Genomic DNA, 20387 nt, shown 5'->3' on the forward strand with positions numbered 1-20387 from the left:
ATTGCACCTCGGGCTCGATCTGCCAAAAAAAGAACAACGTAAAATCGTCCCCAGCCAGAAATTTTGTGAAAATGAAAAGGAAGGGTTTCCAGAGAACATGACGGAAGCCCAGGGTCATACAATAATAAAAACAATGATAAAAGAACACTGTAAGCAATTTGACCTTTTGGGTGGTGCGCAAGAAGACAGTAGTGGATAGATACCGAAAAACAGATAATAGATACCCTGGGTACCAGAGCCTCAGAAGCAGATGAATGCGGCGGCGATCAAAGAGCACTTGAATATATTTTCCATAGACTAGTTTTAAAATACATTTTCCCCACTCAAATATAATTTTCTGTGATTTGTTTTTGATTTGTTGATTTGTTGGTTGAGATTCTTGCACCAAGGGCAATTTAATGAGCACCCGGCATAAGGCAATCTAACGAGCACCCCGCAAAGGTGTAGGAGACAAAAGAACTGCGAGGGCTGCAGCCCTCCCCCTGACGCCCAACGCCAATTTCTCCTGTTATACGGGGCACTCCTTCAAAGAAGGTGCTGTGTTTTTTCTTTAGCTTGTACGCACAAAAAGAAACAATATAGTTCGAGCACCGCTTCGATCTAGATTTATAAAAAATGTGACCTTTAGTATTCTTCTCAACATAAATGTAAATGTCCATTTCGTTGTCATTATCACAACCTCCACGCTGCCCTCTTCATTATACTCATACCTTAAAATGCAGTCACTAGTATAGCCTTAGGATGAAAGTGACAGTAAAAAGAAAACACGCTATTGGTTATATCAATAACTCATTGGAGAATAAGATAATAATATTACATACACCCGTAAATTGTAAAATTGTAAAGAACTGTTTCAAATACTATGTTATCATAAATGCGATATACATTTTCGCTAGTGAAAGTTGAAATTAAAAATGGGTGTTTCGATTTGTAGTAAATAATGTAACGAAATTCACTTTATCATTACGTGAATTCACTTAATCATCATTACATCAGATACTGGTAGACAAGGCCCTTTTTACTTACAGATTCCTATGGCGCAGTCAGCGCGTTGCAGACTATTAGTGCTTTACAGAAAACGAATGAATATTACGGATAATATGTAGTGAAGTTCTAAGACTAAATATACCCTATATCGTTTTCTCTAGAGGGCATTCTCATATCTTTAGACTAGATAATAAGAACTGTACGTCACGTGATAAAGGATTACGTCAATATTTACAAAAAACAGCAGAAAATTGACCTATCTAAAATTCTCTCGTCCATAATATCAATTAGGATGAAAGATAACGATAGTAGCGAAACTGTAATTTACTGCATCAAACTTTGCATAAGATCCAAAATAAATTTTGATAATGGCAAATGGGAAATAGGGTGAGGATCGACGACAAAACTACAGTTTGATGGCTTTTTCTATTTCACCAACAACCCAAGGTTTCACGTTGCTTTCACATTCTAGACTTCTGTTTTCTATACCAGTATTTCTTAGAAGCGCATTTAAAAGGTGAACAACCACATTTTGAAAAATACTGTAGTGTTGGCGAAGTTTTCGTTAATTATTAAAAGATTTATTTTGATGCAACTGAAATCGATGTATTCATTACAACTTAAAAATAGGCCAAAAATTCTGAATCTGCGTTATCTCTAGACAGTTCTATCCGAGGTGATTAAAATGGCAAATTCATCTTCAGTTGAGTTGCAGCTCGAATAGTTAAACGAATCTTAGTTTCATAGGGCTAAAAACGGTTTTTTTCTGAAATTTTTGGTTTCACGTACGGAGTAGAAAATTGTTGAACTAAGTGCGTAAAATTTCTGACAGAATAGAAAGCGTAAAGTTATGTGAAGGTTATATGTTAATATGTAAATACATTATAAACATGTTTGACGCATTTGAAAAGGTTAAGCAAATTTAGAAAGTAATTGTTATCAACGGATCAACAGAATTATTCAGCAGTGCAGGGTGTATTGTTTTGGAAATATCTTAATGAACTGTCTGAGCGCCAGGCAACTTTCCCAAGGCCTAGAATAAAAGAATAAATAAAGTGATATAAATATATACAAAAAACATCACACATCTAAAATATGGAATCATCAGACTTCAGACAAGTCATTCCAGTTTCGAAAAAAATATTTCTCAGCACTTTTTTATTTCAATTAAATGTTTCAATTCCAGAGACATAACTATATCTACCAGCGCCTTTCAAAGTTAAATCCAAAGTAATCAATTAACGTCCAACGATTTAGAAAATAACCCTGTGAATACTGCTATTTTGTAACTAATTCATCTGGGGTAAAAAGTACAACGGGCATATTACAGCGACGATTGTCTATTTTTTACAAGAAATGGCGGTTCAAGCTAGCTATTAATAGTTTCGAAAACTCTGAGGCTGGATGAATCTTCATCTGATCTTAAATTATTAGTCTGTTAGTTGATGAATTCAGCTGTAATAGCTTTTGATAAGCTGTAACAGTTTTAAATCAGTTGAACTTCAATGTCATTGAAAACCATTGAAATCCGTATGTTTTTTCAAAATTACATCTTACAGTACAGTAAATCCCTGCATATAAGAACCTACTTTTTTGAGGTTCAGGCTGAAGTGGGTTCTTATTGGAAAGGTACTTGGATTAATTTCAGGGTATGAAGGTTCTTATTCGAAGGATCCTTATTTAAAATTTTAGGATTCATTATCAGCATTTTGGATTTTGCTATATATAATTATGTTAAAAAGGCAAAGTGATTTTAAAGTTCTCTTTCGTTAAAATGCTGAAAATGGACAACTGAAAATTTTTATACCGATTGTGATTTACCTCATCTTTAAAAATCTGGGAGAAATTAAGGACCATTGAGAACTCTATTTTTTGCCCTTGGGATAAGAACCTATTATATTTTATCACATTGAAACAGGTTCTTAGTTACAAGGTGCATAATTTAGGAAAAACAGCCTCTAGGTTCTTATTTTTGTAGGTTCTTGTATGCGGGGATTTACTGTACCTCAGCTTGGTTAAACTTGTTCTTAATTTTTGATTTATTCTGCAACTCGTGTTCTTACAAAATCGTCCTTTGGAAAATAGTGTGAGCACGGAGAATTCTGAAACACTACTAAACGAATAAAATATGCAGGGTCATTCAATTTGAGTGACAAAACATGTCAGCATATATACAAATAATAGGTGAGACAAACCTTTGAAAGATCGACGCCAGTTAAAGCCTGGACGGCGGGTGGCAGTTGACCAACAAGCTTGGTTATTTCATTTGAAAGCTTGCCTCCTCCAGAAGAGTCGTCGTTGATTAAAACGATCTCCTCTGTCTTTGCCAGTGGAGCAGCCACCTCTGCAGCGATCTAAAGATAAAAAAGATTACACTGCTGTTACTGATTCTTAGAAAGCAAAACCACTCTGATGGAGAGTTAACATGCAATATCCCTTGTTCTAAACTACCTGATAGAGGAAAGTGACGAGAGCAATCAAAATCGAAAATGATTTGGCATACACGCCATTTAAAAATGTTGCTTGATGACATGTGTTATTTCATTTTTAATAGAAAGCAAAAACAAATACTTAAACAAGACAATTATAGAAAAGGCAATTTTAAATTAAAATAACAAATTTCAACAAAATGTTTACAAATATTACATCAAGGGCGCGAAAAAAGTAATTTGCTTAAATCATAGTTGAAATTTTTATTGATCGTGTGATTGCAATAAAGATACCTTCAAGGTGAATGACATGAGGTAAGTGTTAACTGCTGTGACAAAATGATTAGGCCATCATCAAAAAAAATTTTCCTAATACAAATTTCATACAAGAGTCTCTGGGGTTACTGATCGCCACAACTTATTTGCGTGTAAGAAGGCTTTTTGTTGCTTTCAGCATCGGCCATTTAGCTTGGGTCATTCGCTTGAGCAGCAAACAACACAATAGAATATAATTCACAAACAATAAGCCATACCTTAGGCATTGCATCGAGAACAAGTGCCATAAGAGCTGCATCTCCGTACTGTTTGTAGGCTGCAGCCTTTTGCCTCATTCTTTCAGCTTCGGCCTTGCCAATGGCTTCGATTGCAGCAGCTTCAGATGCACCCACCATCTAAAAACAAAAGAAATGGAGAAGATATCATTTGCTACGGAAGGCTCGTATCTAATATTTAAAATATTTATCAAAGAATCGAAATGAAAATAAGGATTACTTTGCACGTGGTTTAGTTACTGGCATCATTTTGTATGACCTTCTTTAAGGCACTTTGATAAGACACTTAGGACTAAAGACTATAAACTCTATATACTCTTGTCTCTAAAATCTCAATATATTGTCTCTATACATTGCGAAATCGCTCTGTTCCATTGACATACAGTCTTGCTTATCTGAGAAGACCTAGATCCAGGAAAAACATTTGAATTCATCAATATTATTATCAATTTTTAGGTCTAGTCGCACACTTGTAGCCTCATAATTGAAGCATAAATCTTCTAAATACTAATCGAGCTACTTGTTTTCAAACAAACGGCCTAGTAAGCATACCTTGATCTTTTCAGCCTCTGCTTGTGCTGCCAATACTTTCTGTGTTCTAAAAGGGCAATAGCAGTTTTATATGCATCCGTTCAAAGTAAGAGTAACAGAGGCATAAAAAAGCTTTCAAGGCACTTGCCCATAACAAAGTTAAGAGTTTTCCATGCAAAACCAAAGCCAATGTCAAAGATCAGCAAATATATCTCTGTTTTCGAGCCTATTATGATTTCAAAGCACGAATTGCAATCATAAATTATGTCATGGCTAGTGACAAAATTTTTAAACTTTGAAACGCTGAAACAACTAAGTCGCTTTACTCGGTTTTTATAATGTATCTTATGTTGATATATTTTTCTAAGATAGTGTCTAATGATATATATTTTTAACCAAATTCTTATTGATAAAACAGTATGAAAACGGAGAAGGTTCGTCAAAAAAGAACATACTTTTTTCCTTGAGCAATCGTCTCCACTTTGTAGCTTTCGGCTTCCGCTGGGCTTTTCACCGTAGCTATCAACTCTTTTTCCTTTCTGATAATTTCTTTCTCTTCAACTTCAATGGCCTTTCTTCTTTCAACAACCTCGATCTGGATCTCTTCACCTCGAATCTTCTGTTTTTCTTTGGCTCCCTATAACACGGAAAAATCACTGGATATAAAATCTTGTAAATATAACAAGATTCATTGCAAAGAATAAAGAAAAGCTTTAGCAGTAAGGTTATTTACAAGAAAATAAGGCGGAATGGAGCTAGAACATTAGATATTATTATACCATTGGACGATGTAATGCAGCTTCTATAGCGTAAAAAGATCCATAGACCAGGAAGCTGTTGTATGTGCTATAGCTGAGCTTAAAGCAAACTACAAACAGTGCAAAGATGGAAAAGACAGAAAAGCAGTTTTTGGGACACAGAGCAGCGATGCTCAATGCACAATGTCCTAAACCTACCTCTAGACATGATCACGACTCGTGATTCTCAAGTATCAATTTGTTGACTATTGATTAAACTCTCTCTAACTGAATTTTAATCAACGCTAAAATTGAAGATGCCAAATTCCAAGAAGCGGAAATTAACAGAGCTGTAAGACCTGGAGAGTGGGTCTTCAATTATGATCCTCACCTGCAACTGGTAGGCAAGCTCAGCTTCAGCTTTCCTTGCATTCACTTCTTGGTCAAAATCAGCCTTCTGCATTTGGAATTCTCTGTTGGAATTGGCAATTTTTGTGTCTGCAGTATATCTTGCATCCATACGTATTCTCTCGCATTCTGCTTCCTGTTTTGATCAAAGTAGATTAGCTAAGTGTACACATAGATTAACAGCAATGCTTCTAATGTCTTGACAGAACAACTTTCAGATCCATGTTGGAGCTCCTTAGAAGTCCCTATATGACAACTAAACTAAAATTAACTATGTCATGACCTTAAACAGTCACCTTATTATGAATAAAACAATTTTCAATGGGAAAACTTGGCAATCAAAAAACATACAAATGGAAGTTTAAATTGAGAAAGAAAATGATATGAATCTCAAAAAAGTTTAGCTGGTAAATTTTTTAATGTAATGACTTGCCCTATATTGTCAATATTTTTCAAAACCCCTTTTTCCATAATAGGAAAACTTAGTTTATTGACATACCAAAAAAAGACAGATGATTTACCAGGGATTGAAATACAATAGAAAATGAGTCACTTCAGTTAGGCAAATTTCCTTTAAAAAAATTAAATAATCTAATGAGCCATATTGTAAATCAAGCACTGGTCTAATCAGCTTCTTCATAGGAAATTGCCAGTTTCTAACTTAAATCAGCAAACATACCCGGATACCAGCATCCCTCTTGGCTTCAGCAACACCAATATCTGCATCCCTTTTGACAATTGCAGTTTGTGTTTTCCCCAGCGAGTCCAGGTACTCCACTTTATCATAAATGTCTTTGATTGTAAAGCTGAGAATTTCTATTCCCATTCTTCCAACATCCGGAGCAGCAACTTCTCGAACCAGAGATGCAAATGTGTCTCTGTCTGCAATGAAAACATAAAATCAAATGTTCCCAACGTTTATATCTATGATAATTAAAGACATATATGAACAATGCATCAGAGGATTGAAAGACTTCTGTTATATGCCTGTGAATAGCTTTAAGCATTCTTCTAAGAATGTAAGAGCAATAAAAAGTTAACAGAAGGTTTAAGTTAGAAAGTTTTAAACATAAACACCATTCGCTCATTGTTATTCTCAGTAAATTTGAAGCATCTCCTTACCTTTATAAACTTCTTCAACAGTCAAGGTTCCAAGAATTGCCCTCAGGTGACCTTCAAGTGTCTGTAGTAATATTCCCTCTATCTCAGAAGTACCTTTTCCAAGGAACTGTTCGCATGCAGTCTTTAACAAGTCATGTTCCTTAATGACTTTAACTTGAGCAACGCCAGTGACTGTAATTGCCACACCTTTAGCAGTTTCAACATTCTCACAACGTGGATTTAGGGTCATGACCTCCAGAGAGATTCTGAGAATTAAAACAGTTTGTTATTAAGAGCCATGTTTGATCAATAAAAACAAAAAAGTTTATATCTGAAAACTAGCCAAAATTACCTTTAGTGCCTCTAGTGGTTTAAATTATCCCATTTTGCCCAAAAATGTTGAATTTCTTTTTCATATGATTTGCAAAACCATTAAAAGTTCATAAAGTCCTGATATCAAGCATATAACCTTTTATTTCAGTTTCTAAAAATACTTTTTAACCTTGCATGGCTACATCTCTAAAAAGCAGGTCATTGCCAAAAAAATGGGAACTTGACAAGTTTAATGGTGGAAAGTTAAACAGGACTGGATAGGTTAAACACGTAATTCTAAAATCTTTTTGGCTGAATTGTTTTGAAACTTTATAATACAAATTCTAGCTTAGAAATAGTCAGTGCGGCAGCAGTTAAGTTCTTGCAGGACATGAAAAAAGCATAAATATATGTAGTAGATCAAGCAAGCAAAGAAAATCAACAGTATTAGAAAATTTTCATAATATGCACTGTTTAAACAATCTAGAAATGAGGTAGCCTTACATCAGTGAATACAATGTTATTGCCACTTAAACATTTTTAGGAAGGCAGTTCAAGAAATATCCAGTTTATCACTATTTTACAGGGATAAATGGAGCACCTGTGTCAAAATGATTATGTCAATTACATTTACATACAAAAAGTTGGACAGAAAGCATGTTACAAGCCTGGTGCTAAAGGGCAAGTAGAGTTCAGTTCAGTTCATATTTTAAAATTCCACTAAACACACCTTCAATTAAGGCTACATATACATGTGCAAAAAAGAAATTACAGAGAAACTAAATACCAAATACAAGATACAAAGGAAACTAAATGAAAAAGAAAGTGTATGAAGGGGAAAGTGTATGGAGGGGAAAGTGTATGGAGGGGAAAGTGTATGGAGGGGAAAGTGTATGGAGGGGAAAGTGTATGGAGGGGAAAGTGTATGAGGGAAAATTGTATGGAGGGGAGTTTTGCAGGGAATGTGAAGAAACAAAGACCCTTTATTTCATGGCCAGTGTTCTTTGAAATGTCTTCAGACATAATCTACAGACATAGCAGTTACCTTTGTGTATCTGTTACACATGCCCATGCCCAGGCATATCCACCAACTATTGTTTTCTTATTTTCACTGCCACAGCAACCACCTGAAAAGTATAGTTTATACACATTTTATATGCGGTGCTTTCCTGCAAAATATTTTATTTAGGTGCTGAGAACATTTGCATCAGATAAATTAAAATTGATAAATCAGAGCAGAGAAAGCATGCATTTTGAAACCAGTCCAAAGATAACTGTTTTGTTGTTCTACCAGTTCAAAGAGCATGATTTAATTCAATTATAAAAAGTATATTTATATAAATATATATAATCACAAGGCAAATGCTGACAGGAGGAAAATTCTTTCCACAGGGTGCTGCCCAATTGTATTGAACCACTCTTGGTCAGAATTGAACTCAAGTTGGCTGCTTCAAAAACCCCCACTCATTCCACTGAGCCAAAAACTATATACTTTTGCCTTATATATACATATTCCATTTCCCCTTAAAAACCATCTGTTTTGAACATAAAGAGAGTTCTGCGAAGAATTCCTATGATATATGGCAACTAAGATCTTGCCACCTATTGACTAAACACTTCATCAAATATGAAATTGGCCAAGCTCAACCTTATTTCCAAGTAATACATCTTCCTGAAGCAGAAATTTTTTCCAAAGATACTGACAAGATAGTCTTAATAAACTTATAAAAAAATTTGTGGCATGGCAATTGTGTGGTATAATAAAAACACTCATGACAAACGAGCCTGTGCAGTAACTGAGAAAAAATAACTTATTCTTGTATTCCATTACTTCTATTTTTGTATATACTGACAACAATATCAATACAAATTTTCTTTATGGGCTTCTTCATCTTAAATATACTAAAATGCGTGCGGTACAATATGATGAATTTGAATAACGATCAATGTAAGTAAATTGTACCAGGAAAAATTTTTCAAAATAATTTTTTCCTGGTACAATTAACTTACATTGATCGTTATTTTTTTCTTCATATTAAGAATACAAATTTTTAGATTACGATCAACAAGGTGGCATAATAATTTGCAAAACCTGGAGATGTTGTGTAAATTCAATCATATTTAGGACTTTCTGGATCTATTTCATCATTTGGAAAAGTTAGACCTGGCTATACATTGTATGTCATTTTGAAAAATAATGCAGATATTTGAAACTAAGGCTTAGATGCTCTTAGTTTTAAAATGATTTAACTTTAAATTTTGTTCAGTTCTTTGGTGCTTTATTGGTTTTTCATTAAGCTTGTAACAAGTAACTCGCCAAAACTGCGTACAGCAAGAAATTCAACATAAGCACTAAAATGGATCTTGTGGATCTTGTAAAAATATTATGGGTTCTTTAATTTGGAACTGCCCAAATGAAGTCTGAATTTTGATAATTTTGCCTGAATAGATGGCTGTAGCCATCACAGTCCCTATATCTCCTACTCCAATGGTTTTAAATAACATGGATTTATTGCAACAAAGTGAGATCTTTGATATTATTAATGGAAGTCTATTTAATATTTTGATGTATGACTTTAAGAGGGATATTTTGCTAATTCATGAAAAGTTCAATGAAATATTTGATTCTAACTACCCAACTGGCTACTGTTGATCAAAGGTAAAACAAATTAAAAAAACTCTCATTAATAGATACTTGCTATGGGGATATTGCAACTTAATGTATTTCCTATAAAATGCAACTATCAAAGAGAAAAAGATTAGGAGACACAGTTTATCAAGATTGATGCCTTCAATCTGCAAGTTAGCACATTCCGCCGCTACAAGCGACCGGTTTTGCTGATTCAGCTGGTTTTACAACCGTTAATCTTGGGGAAGTGGCCATATTTATACGCAGTTAAACAAATCTGGAGACAACCATGAAAAAATCACTAAACCATGTTGAAATTAAAACGATTTAAACTAAGGGAAGAAATGATTTGATGTGCATTATAACTCGTGGAGTCTTTTACTTGTCTATAAAAGTAGCAGTTCACTAAACCTGCATATTGCGCAGTTGTGAAGTGTACACCATCAGGCGGAGGCCATTCATAATTTCAAGTCAAACACACTACTAACCTGAGACAACGAGTGCTTCATTTGGCCCAACAGTATGTAGATTTCCCATTTCGATGTATATTATAGATCTCTGTTGGGCAAAAAAATGCTTTCATCAAATCATGCAGATACCAACGTATCTTCGACTTAGGCCGATCTCAGCCATCTCTTACACCGGTCATATAAATAGTGGAAAACAGGTGCAGGTGTTCTGAAATGTTGAACACGATTTAAAAACAGTGGAAATATCGATGATAAATGGCTAGAAAAACTCACCTGTGACCACTAACCTATCCAGATATTCAATATGTCAAGCTAAACTGACTTTCCTCCTGTTGTTATCAGTGATCCGCCCAGCTCAGAACTCAAGAAGGTGAATGCGCATTGTCATGCATATTACAATAAAGAAAGCTCCTCCACAGCATCTAAAACCAGAGAGCTTCGCACAGTGGATTCTTAGCATTCCATTTTCGAAATAACAGGGTCACCGATAAAGGGGCGTGACCATAAGAAGACATTGGGTGGGGTGGGAGCACTAAGGCCAAGCTTTTGTAGTTCATCGATGAAATGGAAATTTCGTTACCACCTGCAGATTTCCGGAATGACCATGAATTAGCTGCAAGAAAAACTTTTCAATTATTGAAAATGGGAAAGAACCACGATTTGCCAAGAACCAGTAGATTGAGGTCCAGGCTGGCTGAATTTAAAGAAATTCGAGGCTGAATTGTAGCTTATTTATTCTACAATTACTAGGGTGCAAGTTAAATATATTTATACGCAATATGTTTTTCTAATAAAACAACGCTCCACATCTATATATAATGCAGAAACTGCATTTCAACAAAAACTAGAAACGATATAATATACTCTTGCATTTAAATGTCCTTTATAATAGCCCTTAACAATTTTATTCAATTTTGATAAAATTTTATAAAAATGTTATTAAAATCATATTTATAATCATAATTTGCACATTCAGATATTTGTAGCCGCACGTAAACACAATTGATAAATTCTTAAGAAGTGGTAATTAATATAAAGAAGAGAGTAATAGAAGCACCTGCTTTACCTGACAGTTGTGCAAACTTTTGTATCGTATTGTATAGATTATTTAATGTTAGTTCTTACAATAGTGCACGTACACTAATTAAGACTAACGTAAAGCAATTTCAAGGATTACATAAGGCAGATTACGACCTGCAAAAAGAGCATATGCACTTGTTTTTGAGGAACCAAGTTTTAATCAAATTCTTGAATTGTGTAGTATTTTGTGCTATCATTTCTAATTCTGGGAGTGAATTCCAGGTTTATGGGTCTTGAAAATGTAAGGAACTAATACCATTGTTAGTAGTTTTGGCTTTTGGAAGGTCAAGAATTAGAGGTTTTTTGAGTCGGAGGTTGTGTGACCCGTTGTTTTGAGGTACAAAATAGTCTTTCATGAAAACAGAATGCCTTTACCACATACCACCCATATCAATGAACAATAATTGAAGTGATATAGTATAAATGAATTCATAATAATCTTTTTTTTCTCTGTCGCTCATAAATCTTGCTAATCTTTTTTAACAGCTTTGCTGCTTTTTTTTATTTTATTGGTATGAGCATCAAACTATAGCCATTTTTAAGAAATTTGGAAAATTTCTTTGAATAATGCATTTATTTATGATTATATCAAATCAACTGAGATCTGTAAAAATTTTGTAGTTATCCTGTCGTGCCCATTTGCTTTTTTGTGATTTAGCTTTACAGTCATTTGTCCTTTATATTAGTGATCGGTTGAAGCTTAAGGTTGAGTTATTTGTTAGGAAATTGTTGATTGTTTTTATGCTTGAATGCTTATTAAAGTATCCTACGATTTCAGTTATTGTTAAATTCTCAGTCCGGTCTTTATGGATTGAATTTGTAGTTTAACCAATGCTAACGAAATTGGTTTTCAGAATCTCAGCAACCAGGGCCGTAAATCCCGGGGGGACGGGTGGACTGGACCCCCTAAAAATCTGGAGCAAAACGATTTTTTGGAGAAATTACCATCATTTTCCTTGAAAGAAAGAAATCCCTGGTAGCCGGGTTAGAACCAAACTACGTTTTTCTGTGTTATTGCAACAAACGTCAGCCACTAAGATAGAAACTTACCGTTTTCTACCGTTTTTTTCCGTTTTCTACCGTTTTATTTTTAAAAACAAAGTATGAAATAAAAAGAGAGCAATCTGTCATTTTATTTGACCTATTTACTAACTTATTTACGTACATTTCTATTATTTGTCTATTATTTGCTTTTATTTAGTGAATCACTTTTTGTATCATTAAAATGTATTCATTTTTTATGTGTAAAGATGGCCTACTGAAAGCACTCAAAATAAGAAGACGCACATTTCTGTTCAGAAAGTAAATTTCTACCAATCAATACAACAGTGTTATGCAATAAGTTTTATGTTTTATTTAGTTTCGTGATATTCAGTTGCCTGTTCTTTTGATGTTCTTGATAGTTCCGTTGTTTGTCACCTTGCCATCAACATTCCGTGTTATTGCATCATTCCATCCCCACTATTGTTGTCATCAGTCCTTTGTTGTTTGAAGTAATTATTTTGTTATCCTAATTAAGGTGTGTTGTCATGTGATTTTTATGCTGTGCCCTTGTTTGTGAATTCAGTCGTTATGTGAAGCCGTGGAGTTGAGTCGAGTCGTATCGTTCAGTCGAAGTCGCTTATATTCGCATTTAAAGTTGCCGTTAAATGAAAGTCGTTTAGTTATTGGAAGCTTCGTTGAAACCGCAGTCGTTTGATAATCAAAGAAAACTTTTGTATATAATTTGTTGTCCTTCTTTCGTCTACGTTCATCTGTAAAACCTTATAGTTTTACATTGGTGCCCCGTGTGAGGAGAACTCACGGCCTTCTGTTGGAGAGAGTTGGAGAACATGGTGTCGTTGGAACAATTTAAAGTGCTGGTGTTGGATATGGTGAGCACAATGTGTGCTGAAATGGCTGAAAGAGTACGGTTGGCCGAGGAAAAAGCCAGCAACCCCTTTGTCAACCGCACCAACGTGTACCGAGCAGAGGATGGGAGGCCAATCTGCTACTGTTGCCTGCGAGTTGGCCATGTTGCAAAATACTGTTGGGACAGAAAGTACACATGCGTCACTGATCAGACGGTAGAACCTCGCTATGACAGAATCGCTACGAAAGACGTCGCTCCGTCACCACAAGATTTTGAGGTGCTTGATGCGAAGATACAAGAATTGCAATCAATCGCCCAAGAACTGCAACAACGAGTAACGCCTCGACTGGTGCGGCCTGTAAATGTGATAGTAGATCATGTGGCAGATGGCTTGCCAAGTAAAATAATCGGCCCAAGAAATGTAATTGTTTCGCAACAGAAGACACAGAGCATGCTTGAGGAGAGCTTGCTACCACACAGTGCAGCAATTTTTCAAGAGCGGGAGAGAGATTCTTCAAGAAGCGTACGAGAACATTCTTATTGGAACTATTTCGAAGTAACCTAATATTTCCTAAATTTATTTTCTAGTTTCTCTTCCGTTTGAGAGTGCAAGCCAGGAGGCTTGTCTTTCAAAGGGGGGAGTTATGTTATGCAATAAGTTTTATGTTTTATTTAGTTTCGTGATATTCAGTTGCCTGTTCTTTTGATGTTCTTGATAGTTCCGTTGTTTGTCACCTTGCCATCAACATTCCGTGTTATTGCATCATTCCATCCCCACTATTGTTGTCATCAGTCCTTTGTTGTTTGAAGTAATTATTTTGTTATCCTAATTAAGGTGTGTTGTCATGTGATTTTTATGCTGTGCCCTTGTTTGTGAATTCAGTCGTTATGTGAAGCCGTGGAGTTGAGTCGAGTCGTATCGTTCAGTCGAAGTCGCTTATATTCGCATTTAAAGTTGCCGTTAAATGAAAGTCGTTTAGTTATTGGAAGCTTCGTTGAAACCGCAGTCGTTTGATAATCAAAGAAAACTTTTGTATATAATTTGTTGTCCTTCTTTCGTCTACGTTCATCTGTAAAACCTTATAGTTTTACAACAGCGTCCCATATTTCCCCAAAGTCTGTCACTAAGGTTTAAGCACGACTCTTCCCCTCCACAATTTCACCCAATAAACAATAATCTGTGTTCTTCTGAGAAACGCCGAACTTTTTATCCTGAGCGATTCTAGTATTTTATTAAATTTAGTCTGGGGGATGCTTTTTTAGCCTTTCTAGAAGGTAAAATTTCAAAAAATTTATTCTTGTCGGACCCAACCATGGTGGGTCCTCCTGCGACAGTAAACTTGATTCTTAGCACCCAAGGCTCAATTTCTTGGGGCCGTCTCTGAAAAATGTTATCCATCCAATTATCAACACAAGTCAATGTACTAAGGAAAATCTATAAATACCTTCTATAGAGCAGAAAGTCTTGAGAAATCCACAAATATTGACTTTTGTTTTTAAAGTAATTTGCCCCTCAACTGTTTCCATAACACACCCTTGTGGTGCCATGCCCACTGCATACTTTATATTCATTTGCTCTGCTGACCCCCCCCCCCCCATCCCCCCCCAATTCACATGACAGATTTACGGCCCTGTCAGCAACTGACTGTAGATCACTAATAAGACAATCATTCTCAGAAATTGTGATTTCTGAATCACCTTGATCTTTGCTAATAAGTATGGTTTTAATTTTTTTAAAAATGTTTTTTAAACTAAACTAGTATGCCTTCTCAACAGATTTTTGTAAAGTAATTTGACTTAACACGTCGACAAAGATTTGCAAAATGATTTCGCTGTTCTTTATAGTTTTGAAAATTGTCTTTAGTTCTATATTCATTATAAATATTTTTCAGTTTCGTTCGTAACATAATTGCTTTTCGATGAAGTTGACTAAGAGGCTTGTTATTTGTTCGAACTATTTTGGATTTAAGAGGGGCATGTTTGTTAACAATGCTGCTTAAAATATCTTCAAAGCTGTTGAATGCTTGATTACCATATTGTAGATATTCACAAAGATGAAAAGGTGCTGCCAGCAAATATTGGCAGAAACTTTCCTCTGTGAATTTACTTAAATCTCGGTAATGTTGAACTTTAGGGTGGTGTTTAGACAAAGACGAAGATCTAAGCATAGTTAGAATGAATTTGTGGAAATCGCTTAGACTAGATTCAATTGCTATGAGCAGTGGCGGACTAGCCCACCGGCCATCGGCCCGTGGCTGGTGGGCCCCTTTCAAAATCTGGCAAAAAGGGCCCCATCTTTGCAGAAAAAAGGCCCCATTTTAGGAATGTGGGGCCTTAAGATGTCCCATTACGAATAATAAATTCTTTTTGTTATCATTATTATAAAATTATTTACAGTAGGGGAAGCAAAATTTTGCTAGCTAATATAACAGCTAATTAAAGCCCACTATTTATACTACATTTACAAATCTTAAATTAATTACAATGAATGGATAAAATGTACAAAATTAAAAGGATGACTCATTAGATAAAAATATACAATTATTCGATGATTATTTCAAGAATCCAATCTGCGCAACGTAAGGTTTGCATAGTCTGCAATTGCATTTTGTATCTTTCCAAGTTTTAATCTTTTTCTTAAATATTGCGAGGCTAGAAGATGTTTTAATGTCATTTGATAGCTCTTGCTAGAGCTTGGATCCCATAAAGGTTGTACTTTCTATACCATAACTATTTGATTTTGGTTTTGATAGCGATATTCGAGATATGTTTCTAAGATTATAGCATGTATTTCTTTCAGTAAAAATTTCTTTCATGAAACTTGGGTTAAGATTATGTAAAGTTTTATATATTTCTGTAAGAAGCAATTGCAGATTTTTATCATGGATAGATGTCGAGTTGTCTTTTTCAAGAAGAGTTTGAAAGCTTGCTTCATAGTCATCATAGGCAAGACACAAAGACGTTTCATGAATTCTGTTTATTCTGTTGTTCATCTGTCGATCACAAAACATCCAAATTAAAAGGCAGTAGCTAAATTGTGATAAAGTGAAGACGTGCATGGTCTGTTTTACTTTTTTATCATCCATGTAGTTGGAGATCCGGGATAAAGCATGTAGCTTTTGGCTGGCCTTTTTGCATATCGATTGTACGTGTCCTTTGAACGACAAGTTATTATCAATACTTATTCCAAGAAGTTTTTGTTCTTTACTTGGTTTAATTATCGTTTTATCTTTTTTCAGAGATGTGTCATTGCTGCTTTTACCAAAATTTATAAGGTGGCATTTGTCCCCATTCATTTTCATATGATTATATTGAAACCATTCTCTCAAAATAACTACGTCTTGTTCTAGTATTTTAGTAGCCTGCTTAATGTCTTGGTAGATGACATATAGCTTTGTATCATCAGCATAAATGCATATTTGGCTATTTGATATAAACATAAATATGTCATTTATGTATATATTGAACAAGAGAGGTCCCAAAACTGATCCTTGTGGCACACCTACACTCGTGGTTTTCCATTCACTGAAAAAGCCGTTTATTTTGACTCTTTGTTTTCTCTGGCTAAGGTACGAAAATGTGAAATTCAAGGCGCTTCTACTAAAACCATAAGCATTGAGTTTAGCAATCATTAGGTCATGATTCAGACAGTCAAATGCTTTTGACAGATCCATCAATAGTGCACTGGCTGTTTGTTTAGTATCTAGAGCTTTTTTGCAATTTTCTATGAGTCTGGGTAATGTATGTTGGGTGCTATAATTTCTTCCACATAGCAGTGGTGATAGAAAACCATAAGCGAAGGGAGTATTTGTGATTCCATGATTCTCTCATATATTTTTGATGCTGATGGTAAGGTAGCAATTGGTCTATAATTTTTCTTACTGAATTTATCATCTTTTTTATGCAACGATGATATGTCTCCTAATTTGAGTTCTTTTGGAAATGTCATGTTAGATAGGTCCTCATTAAATGTTCTTTGTAAAATTTCAGAGAAAATGTCTGAATATTCTTCAAATATCCTAGCAGGTATACTTTCTTTTAGTGAGGCCTTTCTGGTATTAAGTTTGTTTCTCTGATCCCAAATTTCCCCACTGCTGAATTCCCTAAATTCAAAGGGCTGTGGGTCAGGGTACATTTCTCTTATTTTTATGATACTTGGGTGGTTTTTATATTTCTCAATGGCTTTATCAATTGGGTCATTTATACCATCTGTAACTGATATGAGAGCTATATCTTGTTGAATTCCTAGATCTTGTGTTGTGTTTATAAAGTAGTTGTTAAATAATTCTGCAATCTTGCGGTCATCACTAATTAATTCTCCATTTTCTTCCAATGTAATGGAGGATGTTGTTTTTATCTTTTCTGCAAAGACCGGTTTGATCGCTCTCCAGAATTTGCGATTATCTGTAAAATTACTTAAGTCTAGGTTCCTAAAATAACTGCTTTTAGAATTACGTAATAACTTTACACATTTGTTCCTTTGTCGTTTATATGCTTTATGATTTTCCTCATTTTTGTTATTAGTATATCTATTTTTCAATTTGCTACGATGCATTATTGCCTTACGTAATTCTTTCGTCATAAATGGCCCGTCGTTTGCACGAACATACTTTCTCTTAATGGGGGCATGTTTATTAAGAAGACTTTTGACTGAGATATCAACACTTCCGTAGTCTCTAAAGTTTAGTATTCGATGATTCAAAATTTCAGATCTAAAGCTCGGAATATCGAATTTTTTGTAGTCTCTATATGTAAGTATTTTGGGACCTCTCTTGGTGAAATCACCTTTGAGTATGCTCAGTATCATTACGTGGAAGTCAGACAACCCTGTTTCAACATTAGTGCTCATCAACATTAGGACACGTCTCCCCCAGTTCTCAGCAGAATCGATTTTGTATTTCGTCTAAATTCGATGAAAAAATGCTGGGGGAGGGGTAATATTTTGACACCGCACTTTTTTTGATGTAATCCTATGATTTTCAAACTGCCAATTTTCAAACAAAAGTTTGTCATAGGCGTTCCCTTCGGATAAAACTGGCGTTCCCTGTTGGTATAGGGCGTTTTCTGGTGGTTAAAAGGGCGTGGCTTAAATTTTTTTGGTTTGTCCCCCCCAGAGCTCAGTGGCTGGCGCCGCCATTGCTTCGAATCGCAAGTGGTTCTCAGAAAGGAAGGCAAAGTTGATGCAAAAAGGGGACAGGACTGATCACTGGTTCCTTGGAATGAAGAGGGAAAATGAAACTACTGATAACATTTGATTGAAATTGTTTTCGAAATGATAAACCTAAAAGTTTTGTGAAAAATATAGTTAGTAAGCACATATTAAGTCTAAAATAGAGACAGCAAACCAATTTAGCGGATGATCACACAAAAATTAAAGGGAACCTTCTTGCTATGATTTGGCTGTAATATCATGTTTAAGATATCAAATTATCGTATATAGAAATATTTCGCTTTGGCTTTATTTGTCGCTAAGCAAGTTTTTCCATTATGAATTTTTGATAGAAATTTGTACAATCCAATAGACATTCAATGTATTCCTCATGTGAGCCACAACTTCTAAAAATCGAATCAGTGTACCTTCCTCTCTAGTTTGCTATTTTTAGGTCTGCCATTTTTAGTTGAAGTTTCAGTAAAGATAAGGCTTCCTCACATCTCAGATATTCTGTAATTTAAAATTGCTATCCTTTATGCATCTTAGGTTAATTTTTTTATAACTTTTAACTTTATTTCTTTGAGAAAGTCTCTTTTGCAAAATTACTGAAATCCAATTCAGACAGAATTTTTATTATTTAATGTTAAATTTCAATTAGTGTACTCAGCGCTCATTTGTAATCAACAGCTCAACTTTGCTACTAGTGCTACATATGTTATGTTGCTTAGAAATTGATCGATTATGATGAAATGCTCACTTGACCACGCCCTAATTTTCAGACCACACCCACCTGGGCCCCTCCAGGTATTTGTGGCCGGTTAAAAATTCTGAGCCAGTCCGTCACTGGCTATGAGGTATGAATCAGCTTTGAGGCGTGAATTAGTTGGGCTTAAATTAAGATGAATTAAGAGCTTATTTTATCAACTATTCTAATTATTGCATTTTTAAAATTTTCGTTATTAGCATTAGGTGGATTTTATGAACCAACGATGGCCCACTTTTCTTTTCTTAGGATTTAATTCAAAAGATATATTTTCAATTCCTTCTTCTTCATAATAATGGTCAATTCTTCTATTTTTAAGGGTTTCATATCTATTACTATCAGCACGATATGGAATTTTATATCCAGGGATCAAAAACTGTACAGTTGAAAAGGAATCATCGAGTTTGGCTTCACTAATGATTACGCAGCCATATAAACTATGAACTAGTCGCAATCAAAACTATGAACTAATCGCAATAAAAATTGTTTCTCATACTGCCTATGTTCTGAACCTTGTGTTGTTCTATCTTTCTCCGCATGTGCATTTTTTAATTTATCTTTTGCTCGCACTTTGTCATACCTCGAAATAGGCTCCGACACAGGTTGGGAAGTAGAGGGACCAAGGAGAAACACCAATAACAAAAAATTTTGAAATTCTTTATTCTTTAAATTATCGTTTAAGACAGGCTTTCGGCGTATTGCTAAATTGTCGGTTAAAATACGCTCTCGTCGGTATATTGTGTCATTGGTCGGTAAATAATGGTTTTGTTTTGTGGGCTCCAGCCATGGCATTATGGGCCCCCAGCCCTCCTGCTTTCAACGGCCCTAGTCACACAACTGTTTGAATTGCAGTGTGTCCACTTCTTACATCAACAACAAACAATATCTTCAGATAAATTTTCGGCGGATAAACTTCGTCGAAAACAATTTCGGACAACTTTGCAGAGTTTCGTCGTGATAAAATTTCGTCGTGGATTTTTAACACAGAAATAGAAACATACCCATACAGGTTGCTGTATATTCAATCCTATAGGTACCGACTTCGTGGAGACATAGGGGCTTGATTGAGCACCCGTTCGGACTTTGGCTTAACCCCCAAGACAGATTCTTCACACAGAACCGCAGGTCAGGAAAGCAGTATATGTCCTATTTAAAGTGGTATATGTCCTTAGTTTATGCAAAAGTGGAGGCAAAAGAGATACTTTTAGCATCCAGAGAGTCTTACCATGGGTACCAGACTCACTATATATAAAATAAGATAGAGATTATTTTAGAGACTCACTATCTATTTTATTTTATATATAGTGAGTCTGGTACCCAGGGTAAGAGAGTCTCTATCCTATTTCTATAAGGCATGAAAGTTTATAAACAGAGTATAATTAAAA

General features: G+C 35.1%; 1 protein-coding gene across 1 annotated transcript; it reads right to left on the reverse strand.

Annotated features, from left to right (window-relative positions):
- Window positions 1-772: 772 nt before the first annotated feature.
- LOC135683903 (flotillin-2) lies at window positions 773-10570 on the reverse strand. The gene is made up of 11 exons (XM_065199288.2): window positions 10429-10570; window positions 10174-10243; window positions 8102-8183; window positions 6766-7010; window positions 6323-6525; window positions 5627-5779; window positions 4954-5135; window positions 4520-4565; window positions 3950-4087; window positions 3183-3341; window positions 773-2020 (listed from the first exon to the last, which is right to left on the reverse strand). The coding sequence occupies exons 2-11, from the start codon at window positions 10220-10222 to the stop codon at window positions 1982-1984; spliced, it is 1296 nt and encodes a 431-aa protein (XP_065055360.2). The 5' UTR covers window positions 10223-10243; window positions 10429-10570; the 3' UTR covers window positions 773-1981.
- Between the last annotated feature and the right edge of the window lie 9817 nt (window positions 10571-20387).

The sequence above is a fragment of the Rhopilema esculentum genome, chromosome 7, assembly GCF_057945365.1.
Source record: "Rhopilema esculentum isolate cy_ngs chromosome 7, ASM5794536v1, whole genome shotgun sequence".
NCBI lineage: Eukaryota > Metazoa > Cnidaria > Scyphozoa > Rhizostomeae > Rhizostomatidae > Rhopilema > Rhopilema esculentum.

Excerpts from the sequence above, each read along its gene's own strand:
- LOC135683903 (XM_065199288.2), bottom strand. The coding sequence starts at position 10,222 with ATGGGAAATCTACATACTGTTGGGCCAAATGAAGCACTCGTTGTCTCA. Across the intron at positions 7,011-8,101 it reads TGTGTAACAGATACACAAAG|AATCTCTCTGGAGGTCATGA; the intron begins GTAACTGCTATG and ends TTTAATTCTCAG. Across the intron at positions 5,780-6,322 it reads AGAGGGATGCTGGTATCCGG|GAAGCAGAATGCGAGAGAAT; the intron begins GTATGTTTGCTG and ends TGATCAAAACAG.